Consider the following 13,483-nt stretch of genomic DNA (forward strand, 5'->3'; position numbering starts at 1 on the left):
AGACATCACATTTATGGAATTGTCTTGTAACAATCTCCGATAGAGGACTTTGTAATTTCATTGGCAATAGTCATTGTGACTTTAGTGCAGTGACATTACAAAAGGATCATTGCATAAAATGTTAGAATCTAACATATTCCATAAGTGGCAAGAATTTGATATTCTTTCACTTATGAAAATGGATTAGGAGTTGTGAAATGAGTATGATTGGAAATGTGTTCATTTGATCTATTTCACAAAGTAAGAACCGTAGGTAAACATTGTGTGCATGCTAAGAGCATGGGACAAGTGTTGTAATTCAAGTAAGAAGTTGATTACCCGAAACAACAAATAATGAGTAATCGATATGGTGATAAATAAAAGGTGTTTTATTTATACTCAAAGGTTTGAGGCCATATGGGATTAGTATTATTCTTGTGTTTCACTTTGCATGTTTCGACTTCCTGAATAATTTAATTGGTTGAGAACAGTCAAATTATTCAAACGGGCCACAATCGTTCATATGTTGGAAGTATATATGAATGAAGACTGTCATGAATTGGTGTGTGGATTGTCTAAAGAGAGTTAGACATAAGCAAATGTTTGCTGCAACGTTCATGAGTGCTTATGAATATGATTTGAGCATTGGATTAAACCCACGCTCACTTGGATCACTTCATGGATTGTTATCATAAGTGATTAATGAGACGATAACATCTTATATTCTTGAAACCGAGATGTGTGAGTTGTATCTTGCGAGTCGGTTACACATTGATAATATGTAAACGCACCAGTAACTTGGTGTTATAAAACATATTGTTGTGTGTGATTTGGTGAGTAAGTGCAAGCGAGCATTGAGTCAAAGTTTATTTGTTCCTTTTATTCAAAGTAGGATAAAAGCGATATCTGTGGGCCCCTCGATGATTTAGTGATGGCACCTAAGTGCTTGACCAAGCCGGGACTAAATTGGTGTGTTTAATTGTAGTCTGTTGTTAGTCGTCATAAATATGAATTCGGGAAACAACACATAGACAGAGAGAATGATTTAGATCCATGTCTCAGTCTATACGATATCTAGAATGAAGGAATATATGATCCCTTATCTAAAGGACACGTGTATCTGATTAGATCAGAGTTGACAGCAGCTTTAGAAAGCTACGATTGCAGATCAGGATCTGAAGTCATACGCATAATAGTTATTAGACTTATCCAAGTGGGAGACTGTTGGATTAGTATCTAAGTCCATAACTATTTTGGTATGTACTTGACCCGATGGTGCATGATCCTTTTGGGTTGCCTTCACCAAAGCAACTTGATAGGATGAATTATGGAGAGAGAGGATTAAATATGATTTATTAATATATTATGAGAATAATATATTAAAGGAGAAATCATATTGTTTAATTAATATTAGTCAAGAATTAATAAGAATTAAGTTTGTGACTAAAAGAGATTAATTAAACTTAAGGGACTAGAACTGTCAATTGTATGATAGTTGAATATTGAGCTAATGGACTCCATATTAAAGGGGTGGACGAATTCTATGGGGAAACCCATTAGAAATCGTCCAAAGGCCTTTAAGGAGGGAGCCCATGGGTTGCTTAGGGCTTAAACATCCAAATTAGGGTTTTCTTGTTAGATAACCCTAATAGCCTCACTATTTAAGGAACCCTTATGCCCCAAAAACGTGGTGAACTAATTGGTTAGGGTTTCCACACGTTTTGGGCAGCCTCCTTCTCTTCTCTTCTTCATCCTCTTGCTCTTGGTGTTTGTGAACCATTAGAGGAGTGACATTTGTGACTCTAAGCTTTCTAAAGTCAATACAAGGAGGATTTAAGATTGTTATTGCTATATAACAATCAAGGTATGATCTAAACCCTAATTTATATGTTATACTGTTTATCATATGCTAGATCTAGGGTTTATAGTCTTGGATGAATTGCATGTACAATAGAGAAACCTAGATCCAAACATTAGGGTTTGTATGAGCACATATGATGTTCTTATGGCTAAAACCCATCAATGTTTATATGTATGCCAAAATTTGGTCCGATGCCGGGCGGGGCCCGATGTAGCGGGCAAGGCCTAATGTATGTTATTGTGTGATTATGTGTATAGTATGTGGTAGTTGGGGAGACTCACTAAGCTTCGTGTTTACAGTTTTTAGTTTTTGTTTTAGGTACTTCTGATAGCAAGGGAAAAAGCTTGGGATGATTGCAGTGCATATACCATTTGTTCAGCCTGGGATGTTTATACACTGATATATTTGACAGATGTTATGATATTTTTGAGATACACGATTTATGATTTTTATATGATTAATGATATTAATGGTTTTATTAATGATTTAAAATGAAATTTAGACTATATTTTGGGATGTTTCAAGGGGTTAATTACCTTTAAGTATTCCCCAATACCTTATAAAGACGTTCAACCCATGGGCCTGGGAGCCAGACGTCTTCAATATAACTTTCGTGTTTTTTCAGATTTTTGCTATTAATTCCTTCAAGTTTCGGTCTTCACTCCTTCCTTTCCTGAGATTTTAAAACCACCAATCAAGATACGAGAAAAGCATAATCGAGACTCACGTGTTACAAAAGTTAAAAGTTTTTATGATGTTATCCCTTAAAAAAAAATTATAGTAGACTTTTTTAAGAATTAGATAAACATATTTGGGTTTATTTGTTTTTGAGTAAAATACGGATTTCAAGTTTCCAACAAGGGCTGAACGGTAATTTAAGCTTCAGCAGGCATAAACGCAGCTAGGGTTTTTCTTCCACCCCACAAACGTTTTATCTCACTCTTTCAGTCTCCACAACACAAATCGGAAAACCATGGTAGGCTTCGAAATCGGCGACGTACCCTTCAACCCCGATGGCTGGGGTCCAATGGAATCCACCGACTCCTCCGTCCCCATCCTCCCCAACCACTCCGTCAACGTCCCCTTTGCCCCGTTTTCTCGCTCAGACAAACTCGGCCGTATCGCCGACTGGACTCGATCCAATTACAATAACCCTAACAGACAGAACAATCGCAACAATAATCCGGCCGACTCCGCCTTCGACTTCACTGCTGACGATTCGTTCGGCGGTGGCCTCAACGCCGACGATGACTCTACTTTCCGCCTCGTTGATGGCAAACCCCCACCACGCCCGAAATTTGGTCCAAAGTGGCGTTTCCAGAACAACCGTAACCAGCTCCCTCAGCGCCGTGACGAGGAGGTGGAAGCACGTAAGCGTGAAGCAGAAAAACAACGTGCTCGCCGTGACCGTTTGTACCATGCGAATCGGTCTGGAGGTAATAACCCTAGACGTGAGGCGGCGGTGTTCAAATCATCAGTTGACATCCAACCGGAATGGAACATGCTCGATCAGATCCCTTTCTCGACGTTCACAAAACTATCCTATAACGTCCCTGAACCCGAAGATCTACTTGTTTGCGGTTCAGTAGAGTCGTATGACAAAACCTACGACAGAACAACACCGAAGAACGAGCGCCGATTGGAGCGATTCAAGAACAGGAACTTCTTCAAAGTCACAACCACCGATGACCCCATCATTCGCAGACTTGCGAATGAGGATAAAGCGACGGTGTTTGCTACCGATTCCATTCTCTCAACGCTAATGTGTGCACCTAGGTCAGTTTATTCATGGGATATAGTAGTTCAGCGTGTTGGCAACAAGTTATTCTTCGATAAACGAGATGGGTCACAGCTAGATTTGCTATCAGTTAACGAAACTTCTCAGGAACCTCTACCCGAGGCTAAAGATGACATCAATTCTGCTCATTCTTTATCTGTTGAAGCTGCCTACATCAACCAGAACTTTTCACAACAAGTTTTGGTGAGAGATGGGAATAAGTTAACCTTCGAGGAGCCAAACCCATTTGCAAGTGAAGGAGAAGAAGTTGCATCTGTTGGGTACAGGTATAGAAGATGGAAGCTTGATAACGACACCAATTTGGTGGTTCGTTGTGAGGTTCAGAGCTATATCGATGTCAACAACCAGAAATCTTTCTTGACATTGAATGCTTTGAATGAATTCGATCCCAAATATTCTGGTGTTGACTGGAGGAGGAAGTTAGATACTCAAAGGGGTGCAGTTTTAGCTACTGAATTGAAGAATAATGCTAATAAGATAGCGAAATGGACTGCTCAAGCCATTCTTGCTAGTGCTGACATGATGAAATTGGGGTATGTGACTAGGGTTCATCCTCGTGATCATTTCAATCATGTCATATTAGCAGTTGTTGGGTATAAACCGAAGGAGTTTGCTGGGCAGATTAATTTGAACACTTCAAACATGTGGGGTATTGTGAAGTCTATTGTTGATTTGTGTATGAAGTTGGGTGAAGGAAAGTATGTTTTGGTTAAGGATCCACAGAAGCCTCAAGTCAGAATTTATGAGGTTCCTGCAGATGCTTTTGAGAATGATTATGTTGAAGAGCCTTTGCCTGAAGATGAACAGGTTCAGCCTCCTGTTGAAAATGGTGATTCTGTGGTTGAAAATGGAGTTGGAGATGAAGTTGAAAGCAAGGAGGTTAAAGCTGAAGCTTAGAAAGTTGAAGTCTGAAGGTATAATTTTTTTTAAGATTTGTGTTTTGCTTGAATTAGTTGCTTTCTATGGGGTTAAATTGCTTATTTTTGAAACATTTGTTGCATAAATTGGTAAAATGATCAAACTTTAAAAAAATACTCTTGAATAGCTGATGAAATTGGTCATATAAACAGTGGAAAAACCTTTAAATAGCTCATTTTTATCATCTCTGTTGAGAATGAAATAAAAGAGATGATTATGATCTATTGTTTATGAATTTATCCAGTTTATGCTACTTACATGAATTTATGCAACAATGTTTCACTTGTTCTTTGAATTTTGCTTTTATTTTTTTAATCTTATTTTGCATATGATATTGTCTTACTGTTGAAATATATAATATTTTATTTTGCTTTTTAGGTAACCCAACAAACATACAAGCCATCATCTATTATGAGCTGGGAACTCCATTTTTAGGGTAATTGTGATTTCTTCAAATGAAAAAAGTTGACTTAATGTGTTTTCTTTGTTATGAATCTTTTGTCTTTCTGGGATTCTGCCCAAGTTTTTGTTATGAGGACCTAAAGTTTGTCGTATTTATGCTTTTCATATGTAATGGGATTTTGGAATTTATTATTAGATATGCATTTTCCATTACAATAATCATATGTTTTTTTTAATGTTTGGAATTAGAGAATTAGAAACTTTGGACATGTCCCCTTTGTGTGGCAATTTGTATAGTGCAAGAACGTATCGATCATGTTCATGTGCAAATATCTGCTCTCCTTGTGGCTATGAATAAGTAAAATGATAGTAAAAACTAAGTGCACTACTTGATGGAATAAATATCGAGACCATTTTTTTTGAAGCTACAAAGCTATATTTATAGTTTATGTCAAATTGACAAACGGTTTTCTCCATCACAAAGCTATATTTACAGTTTATTTCTCGTTATAAAGTACAATGGAATAAAAAGATTGTTTTTGATTCTACAAAGTTATATTTATAGTTTATTTCTTTTGAAGCTACAAAGCTATATTTATAGTTTATTTCTGTAGAAAAGTCTATCACTGATAAAAGATTGCACAGTAGTTTAAAAAAATAGGGTTATCGACATAAAAGCCCCTACACAAAATGTTTAGTTTTGTCCCATGTCCATTTTTTGGTGCATTAATACGCTAACAAACTGAAAAACTGGTTCACTTTTACTAACCACTTTTTACCTCTTACAGCCGGTTACATTCCCCACCCACCGTTCCTTTCTTCCCAGACCTCCTATCTCCGACCTTATTCGTTCTCTTCCCCATACCTCATCCTTCTTTCTTTGACTGGTTGTTCATCACCATCTCATTCACCTCTTACTCTCTAAAACGTGAATCCGAGCAAACCTTGAACCCCTTCTACTGTTCATTGTCTTTTCGTGCTATTGCTTATCAATTATCATACATGCCTGAAATCAATAACCCAATACCATAAGCCACCGCAAAAACACCTTAACACCACCATTAACCTCCATTACAACCACTGTTCACCAACCTCCTCAAACATTCAATAATCGACATTTCAACTACCATTGTCTTCTCCCTGCCCTATTCATACACGCACCTATTCATGCACACAGAGACTTACAATCATCACCATAGCCCCTTCATATTGAATCGAAGAGGGCATGGTGCGATCTGAATCAGAAAGAGAAGGGGAGGAGGGTGCGATTGGAATCCATTGTTGTTACATGCACGAGGGAGAAAGAAATACGAACACAAATCAGAGTTCTTCCGATGGTGGCTACTAGGGTTTCTTCTGTTGGAGGCATGTAGGGGTTCATCTGATAGGGGATGCTAGGGTTTTGTCCGAGGGGATGGTGGTGAAGGCAGAGACGTTGGAGATGATGGTCTACTGTTCATTGTCTTTTCGTGCTATTGCTTATCAATTATCATACATGCTTGAAATCAATAACCCAATACCATAAACCACCGCAAAAACACCTTAACACCACCATTAACCTCCATTACAACCACTGTTCACCAACCTCCTCAAACATTCAATAATCGACATTTCAACTACCATTGTCTTCTCCCTGCCCTATTCATGCACGCACCTATTCATGCACGCAGAGACTTACAATCATCACCATAGCCCCTTCATATTGAATCGAAGAGGGCATGGTGCGATCTGAATCAGAAAGAGAAGGGGAGGAGGGTGCGATTGGAATCCATTGTTGTTACATGTACGAGGGAGAAAGAAATACGAACACAAATCAGAGTTCTTCCAATGGTGGCTACTAGGGTTTCTTCTGTTGGAGGCATGTAGGGGTTCATCTGATAGGGGATGCTAGGGTTTTGTCCGAGGGGATGGTGGTGAAGGCAGAGACGTTGGAGATGATGGCCATCAGAGGTCGTGAATGTAGGCAACTATGGTTACACAAGAAAATAAAGCTATAATTTTTAGGTGATTGTAATGGTGAAGTCGTAGAGGGTGTTAAAGACTACGTCGAAGATTGGATGGGATGTTGCCGGAGACAAGCCTGAAGGTGGTGGTGGTGATGACGCCTGACGTTGGTGGTGGTAAGCAGCCACCATGTTTTTGTTAAGGAGGTGACCAAGTGAGTAGGTGACCGACTACTTGGTCTTAACCTGATAAAAAGCCCTAAGTGGCAAAATTTACCTAAATGTTAGGCATTAATAAACAAATATTTGGACCTAAGATATAACCAACTATTTTATGTAAAATTGAGGGTTTTTATAATTATAACCCTAGTTTTTATAACAGAGGCTCTAACTTTCAAGAAAAATACAACTATTTTTAAATTTATTAAATTTTAATTGGCCATTTTATGTCATAAGTAAATCAATTTTCATATATATATATATATATATATATATATATATATATATATATATATTGCTCATGTGAGATGGCCTAATTTTGTGAGACGCAGTCCTAGCCATTCATTTAGTAGATAAAACAAAAACATTTTTAAAATGCAAAATAATTGAAATTTTTCGAATTTTTTTTCCAATATTATTTTCGAAATATATATTTTCCAAAAAAATAAAAAAAGTTAAAAAAAATACATTTTTTTACATATTCTAGTAATATTCTATTAGAATATTTCACGTATTTAAAAAAAAAAAACGAGATTTTTTATTTTTTATTATTTTTAGTTAATTCAAGTTCGAAAATAATATTAAAAAAAGAATTTTTGGATTTTTCCATTTATTTTGCATTTTAAAATTATTTTTTAGAATATGTACAATGTAATATTCTATTAGAATATTTCACGTATTTAAAAAAAAAAACGGGATTTTTTTTTTAAAATTCTTTTTAGTTAATTCAAGTTCTGAAAATAATATTTAAAAAAAGAAATTTTGGATTTTTCCATTTGTTTTGCATTTTAAAATTATTTTTAGATTTGGTCTTACGGTCTCATAAAATTAGAATGGTTTCAAATGAACCTAAACCTATATATATATATATATATATATATATATATATATATATATATATATATATACACACACACACACACACACACACACACACATAGAGAGGACACCTTAAAAAATTGAAAAAATAAAATAAAATCAAGCATAGTACTATATCGGAGACAAAAAAAAATTTGAAAAAAAATCTTTGGATCATTAAAATTGTAGCATGGATCATTTTTATGATCCATGATTCAATTTTTACGATCCAAAATTTTTTTTCTAATTTTTTTCTCTCCAATATAGTACTATGTTTGATTTATGATTTGTATTTCTTTTAATCTTTTTTTATTTTTTTAAGGGTGTCTTCACGAGTCTTCACAGAAAAAAGAGTCCTCACCGGAACCGGACCCTACATATATATATGTATGTATGTATGTATGTGTGTGTGTGTGTATATATATATATACACATAGGGTTAGTGAATATGTGGCTGTCATGTATGTAAAATTACGTATAGAACCAATCAAAACTACATAGTTTTAGTTAAAATTTGATTTAAAACATTCTTTAATTTGATTCGTATTATAATTTTCTTAAATTATGTAAAATATCTTTAATGATAACATTGTTAATTTGGTTATTTTTCAATAAAAAAAAGTCATATTTGTTGTCACCAGTTGCTAAGGAATTTTCATTGTGTCAATCTGGTTTATATACGTTTTTCTTTCATTTTAACATCAATCAAATGTGGATATTTATAATTTCATATACATTAAATGCTAATAATTTTTGAGCACCAAGATTAATTAGGATGAAAGTCTAGAAAACGATTAAGATATAACCACAAAGTTAAACTAAGAGTGCTAACTGGAAGGTAATTTCTTTTAAGATATAAATTGAGGAAATGAAAGAGAATTCATAAAGAATAGAAAAAATACAAATCATATCATATTTAAATTTTGAAATTTGTATCTAAACGACATAGTTTAATGTCAAAACGAAGTAATATTATAAGTTCTGTACCTAAGCTTACATACATGACAGCCACATATTCATATATATATATATATATATATATATATATATATATATATATATATATATATATATATATATATATATATATATATATATATATATATATATATATATATATATATCGGAAAATCTGTAGAAAAGCCCCAAAATTTTGGGTCAATTTATGATCTAGTCCTAAATTGAATTTCATTAATGAAAAGGACGGGAAACCGGCTATTGTAATCACTTGGACCATCTTTTACCTTTTCAACAGGTAACCTGTTGAGGTGACATGTCAAATGGATTAATAGGCTGAAATAGCAGTTGACGTGACATTTATACCTTTTTTTTTTAATTTTAAATGCTTTTATTATTTTTATTAACTTACTAAAAAATCGTTGAATAATATATGTGGGCCCCAACATCCATATCCCTCACCCTATAAGCACCTCACTGTCACCCTCGTCCCTTACACATATTACCGGAAACCACAGGTACACCACAATTATTTGACCGGGACCTATTGGGCTGATGCCACACTCCTGTCGGAAAACACTAAACGACCATGAAAAGAGATCAACAATCTTTTGCACCGCCATACTCGTCGATAAGCATATCTTTGGAGTCCTAAGGAACTATGATTTGAAGACCCAATCTCGCTAGAAACAAAAAATTGCTCATCTCTTTCAGAAAACCCACACAAATAAAATTCACCAGACACTTAAATTTTGATGCATGTTTGATTTTGCATCAACAAACAACCCAAGATTTAATTTTTGTACAACTATTTACAAATAAAAAAACACGAAAAACTTTGATTCTGAACCTTAGAGCTTGAAATCTGATTTTGTTTCAGAACATTGTCTTGTTGGGTGTGTAATCGTTGGAAATACAGAGGGGTAGAGATGTCCAACATGGTTGGAGAAGTGGGACAACGGATGGAGAAAAAGGGTTATTGATGATGTAGTTCCTGGAGGGATTTAATGGGATTGGCTCGATGAGGGTAATATTGGCGGTGAAGGAGGTAATAAGGAAGAATAGAAGGATGAGTGGGACCCACATTTAATAAAGCAATTCAACTAATACATTATATATATAAATCGTGAATGAATAAATGTATAAAATGATTGTGGTCCAATTGGTTAAAAGCTTAGTTTTAGAGAGGGAGGTTACGAGTTCGATTCCCTCTCACATATTTTCCCCCAAACTGATTTTTTTAATTTTAAAGAAAGGCCATGCCACATCACCCTAACAGTCCATTTGGCGCACACCTCAGTAGGTAACCTGCATAAAAGGTAAAAGAAGGCTAAAGTAATTATAATAGCCGATTTTCTGTTATTTTTCATTAATGAAATTTAATTCAGGGCAAGATCATAAATTGACCCAAAACTTTGGGAATTTTTCGTAGATTTACCTATATATATATATATATATATATATATATATATATATATATATAGAGAGAGAGAGAGAGAGAGAGAGAAAAGATAAAATGAGAACCCCTAAAGATTAAGAACCGTAGGAACCACTTATTTTGGTCTATTCTTTCAAACTTATTTTGCAAGAAAACTTTCCCAAACCCTCTCAAACTCTCACAATAACAAAAAACCCAACACCAGTTCAGTCACCTACCTCAACCATATGTCGCCGTTATCTACCACCTTTCGTTGCCAGAATGTCGAGTAGCCATGGTTTTCACTTTAGATCCACCGTCCACTGCCATTGATCTCAGATTTGGAGTGAAAAGTGCTATCACAGAAGGCCACCTCCGACAAAGCATTACTTCTTCTGATTTATTCAGATTAGATATGGTCGAATCTTCACCGGAAACCTTCAGATCTGTCATCAACGAATACCTCCGCTACATCCTTCGTCACCCTCCGCCTCCACTCCGTCAGGTCTACAACTGCAACCAACTTGTTTTCTCTCTAATCTCCATAGAACCACCATATCTGCATCAGATCTCACTAGATCTGATGTGTCTTTTAATTTTCAGATCTGACTAACCACCACCGATGAACCATCCTTTCTTTCTCATACGATCGGCGCACCAGATCTCAAGATTAGCTGTAACAATCGGTTTCAGATTTGCCTTATTAATTGGGGTTACGACCCAATCATCAGCTGCCATGGGGATTAGAGCTTTTGGAAAGGAAGGATTTAGCCCATTTCGGATGTATTTGCCATGGTTCAGATGATCCAGGTATTCGATTGTGTCTTCAGGAGCCACGGGTATAACTTTAAATTGATATCTCGGTCTCTTATGTGTTTTGGGTTTTATTCGGAAGGTTTTAAGGCTCGGGTGTGTTGCTAGGAATGTAGGGATTTCCGCCACCTTTTTGTGGATATAAGGTTCGTTGGAAATAGACTTAGCCACAACCTCTTCATGGATAATCTCTCTGATATGGTCCTCGGTCACTGTCGGCCTATCCTGACCTCCCGCCTTAAATTGCCTCGTCAGCACCATACTAAAAATAAACCATGAATACATCAGACCAAACACTTATCATACCAGGGAAACAACTCCCAGCAAAGCCTTAGGGGTTGTGACTTCCATGATTCGCATATGGGTCCTGTGCTTTCAGTAGTACGAGCCCATATTACCTTCCACACATACCCGTATTTGTCTTAGAGGATCATCATAACAACCCTGACAATACGTTGCACACTACCATACTTATGCGCTCCATCGTCACTTCCTAGAGGAACACTAAACATAACGCAACTGGCTGACTAACCCCACACAAATCACCATACAACTAACTGCCACAAGACCCTACATTGGTGCCAAATAACTATCGCATGAATACAATCACATGGCGCACAACTTAACAATATTAGACTAAAAGATTCAATCCTACAACGGTTGGACTTAGACAAAAGTTGCACAACAGGTGTAACACCCCGTTCTTCAAGTGTTCAATTATAAGTCCCTGAGATTTAAGAGGAAGGGTAATTCTGGTCCCTTTCGAGAAATGAGCTTCATCCGAGAAGGTTTCGGACGGGTTTATGTGTTAGTGGTATTGGGCTTCTCGTTGCCCTCGCATGAATGTGAAGTTATTTGGGAGTGGGTTTAGATTAGAGGAGTTGAGATGTTTTGAAGTTGAACGTTGTTCATAGCCCTTTTGTGTAATGAGAAGGAGATGGTCCCATACATGAATGGCATGCATGCATGATTCTGATTTTGAAAGGTGGCTGGGTACGCCCAGCGTAAGCTGGACGTACGCCCAGCGTAATGGGTCGAATGGTTTCGGGTAGCCGGGTGAGTACGCCCAGCGTACCAGGGAGGTACGCCCAGCGTACTCTCAGAAACCCCAAACCCTATTTTTAGGGTCAACCGCTATATAAGGAACATGTGGTTCACCCCTCAGCCTCCTTACACTCATCTTCAACCTCAGAGAAACCCTAATCTCGTATTCCCTCCATATTTGAGTGTGTTTGACCTTGAAAAGCTTGTATTGGCAAAAGAAGGGATTGAAGGAGAAAAGGGGAGTTGTCAAAGAAGAAGAAGAACGTGTGGAACTTGTGGATCTGAAGAAATACCACCCTTTGGAGCTGGTTTAAGGTATAAAGCTTCTTGCTTGACCATCATATTGCATAGATCTATGTATTTTGAAGCTTTGTTATCATTCTTGTCCCAAAAGTCTTCATCTTGTTGCATAGTCCGATTTGGTCAAGTGTATCTGTCCTTTCAGACCTTTGGAGAGGTCTTGAGTGATAAAAATGAGGTCCCAAGGGCTGTAGCTATTCCATGTATGAGTTATGTGGGTCTTAATGGATTAAGACCTTGGGTTAAGAGCTTAAGGACGTCCCCAGTGATAAAGCCTGAGACTTTATGATTTCTAATCATATTTGGCACATGGATCTGTAGTTTGGGCTTAAGAGCTTAAGCCATTAAGCTGTAAGAAGGACTTAATAGTTTTGGCAGTTACGCCCCGTGTAACGGTGTAGTACGCCCCGTGTAACGGGCCGATACCCCGATTGTCCTTTGCGAGTCAATGCAGTACGCCCCGCGTATCAAGGAGAGTATGCCCCGCGTACTCCTCCTGTGGACTTCGTTTTTGGGCCTTTATGTTGGGCCATTTGTGGGTTGTGGTGTTTGGGCCAAGTTTGGAAATTATGAATAGAGTATTTTGGGTCCAATTAATATTATGAATATTGGATCTAGGCTCATTTGGTGAGGTGGGCCCAATTTGGTAAATTGGGCCAATGTGGGATTTTGTATGAGATTGGGACTTTGGTCTTGGCCCGATAAGTGAAAGTATGATTGACCCTATGTTTATTTTGTGATGATGGTTAGTTCGGGATTTGCGGTGAGTTGGTGATTCGAGAGTCTGCTTCTTCGGTTCAGAGTGTCGGCAATCGCAAGGTGAGTTATCCTCACTATATCAACGGGGTCTACGGCACCAAGGCCGACCCTTTATCAGATGGAAATCCGAGTAGTGTTTGTTGTTATGATATTGCGGAATATGGGCCGGAAGGCATTACGTTATGGGCCGGAAGGCATTATATGTTGTGGGCCGG

General features: G+C 37.0%; 1 protein-coding gene across 1 annotated transcript; it reads left to right on the forward strand.

Annotated features, from left to right (window-relative positions):
• The first annotated feature begins 2,734 nt into the window (after window positions 1-2,734).
• On the forward strand, window positions 2,735-5,177 carry LOC111905530 (eukaryotic translation initiation factor 3 subunit D). Its single transcript, XM_023901217.3, has 2 exons — window positions 2,735-4,552; window positions 4,935-5,177. The coding sequence occupies exon 1, from the start codon at window positions 2,814-2,816 to the stop codon at window positions 4,533-4,535; it is 1,722 nt and encodes a 573-aa protein (XP_023756985.1). The 5' UTR covers window positions 2,735-2,813; the 3' UTR covers window positions 4,536-4,552; window positions 4,935-5,177.
• Window positions 5,178-13,483: the final 8,306 nt, after the last annotated feature.

This window comes from Lactuca sativa, chromosome 1 (assembly GCF_002870075.4).
Source record: "Lactuca sativa cultivar Salinas chromosome 1, Lsat_Salinas_v11, whole genome shotgun sequence".
Classification (NCBI taxonomy): domain Eukaryota; kingdom Viridiplantae; phylum Streptophyta; class Magnoliopsida; order Asterales; family Asteraceae; genus Lactuca; species Lactuca sativa.

Bases quoted from the DNA above. Each gene is read 5' to 3' on its own strand.
- LOC111905530 (XM_023901217.3), top strand. From the start codon at position 2,814: ATGGTAGGCTTCGAAATCGGCGACGTACCCTTCAACCCCGATGGCTGG.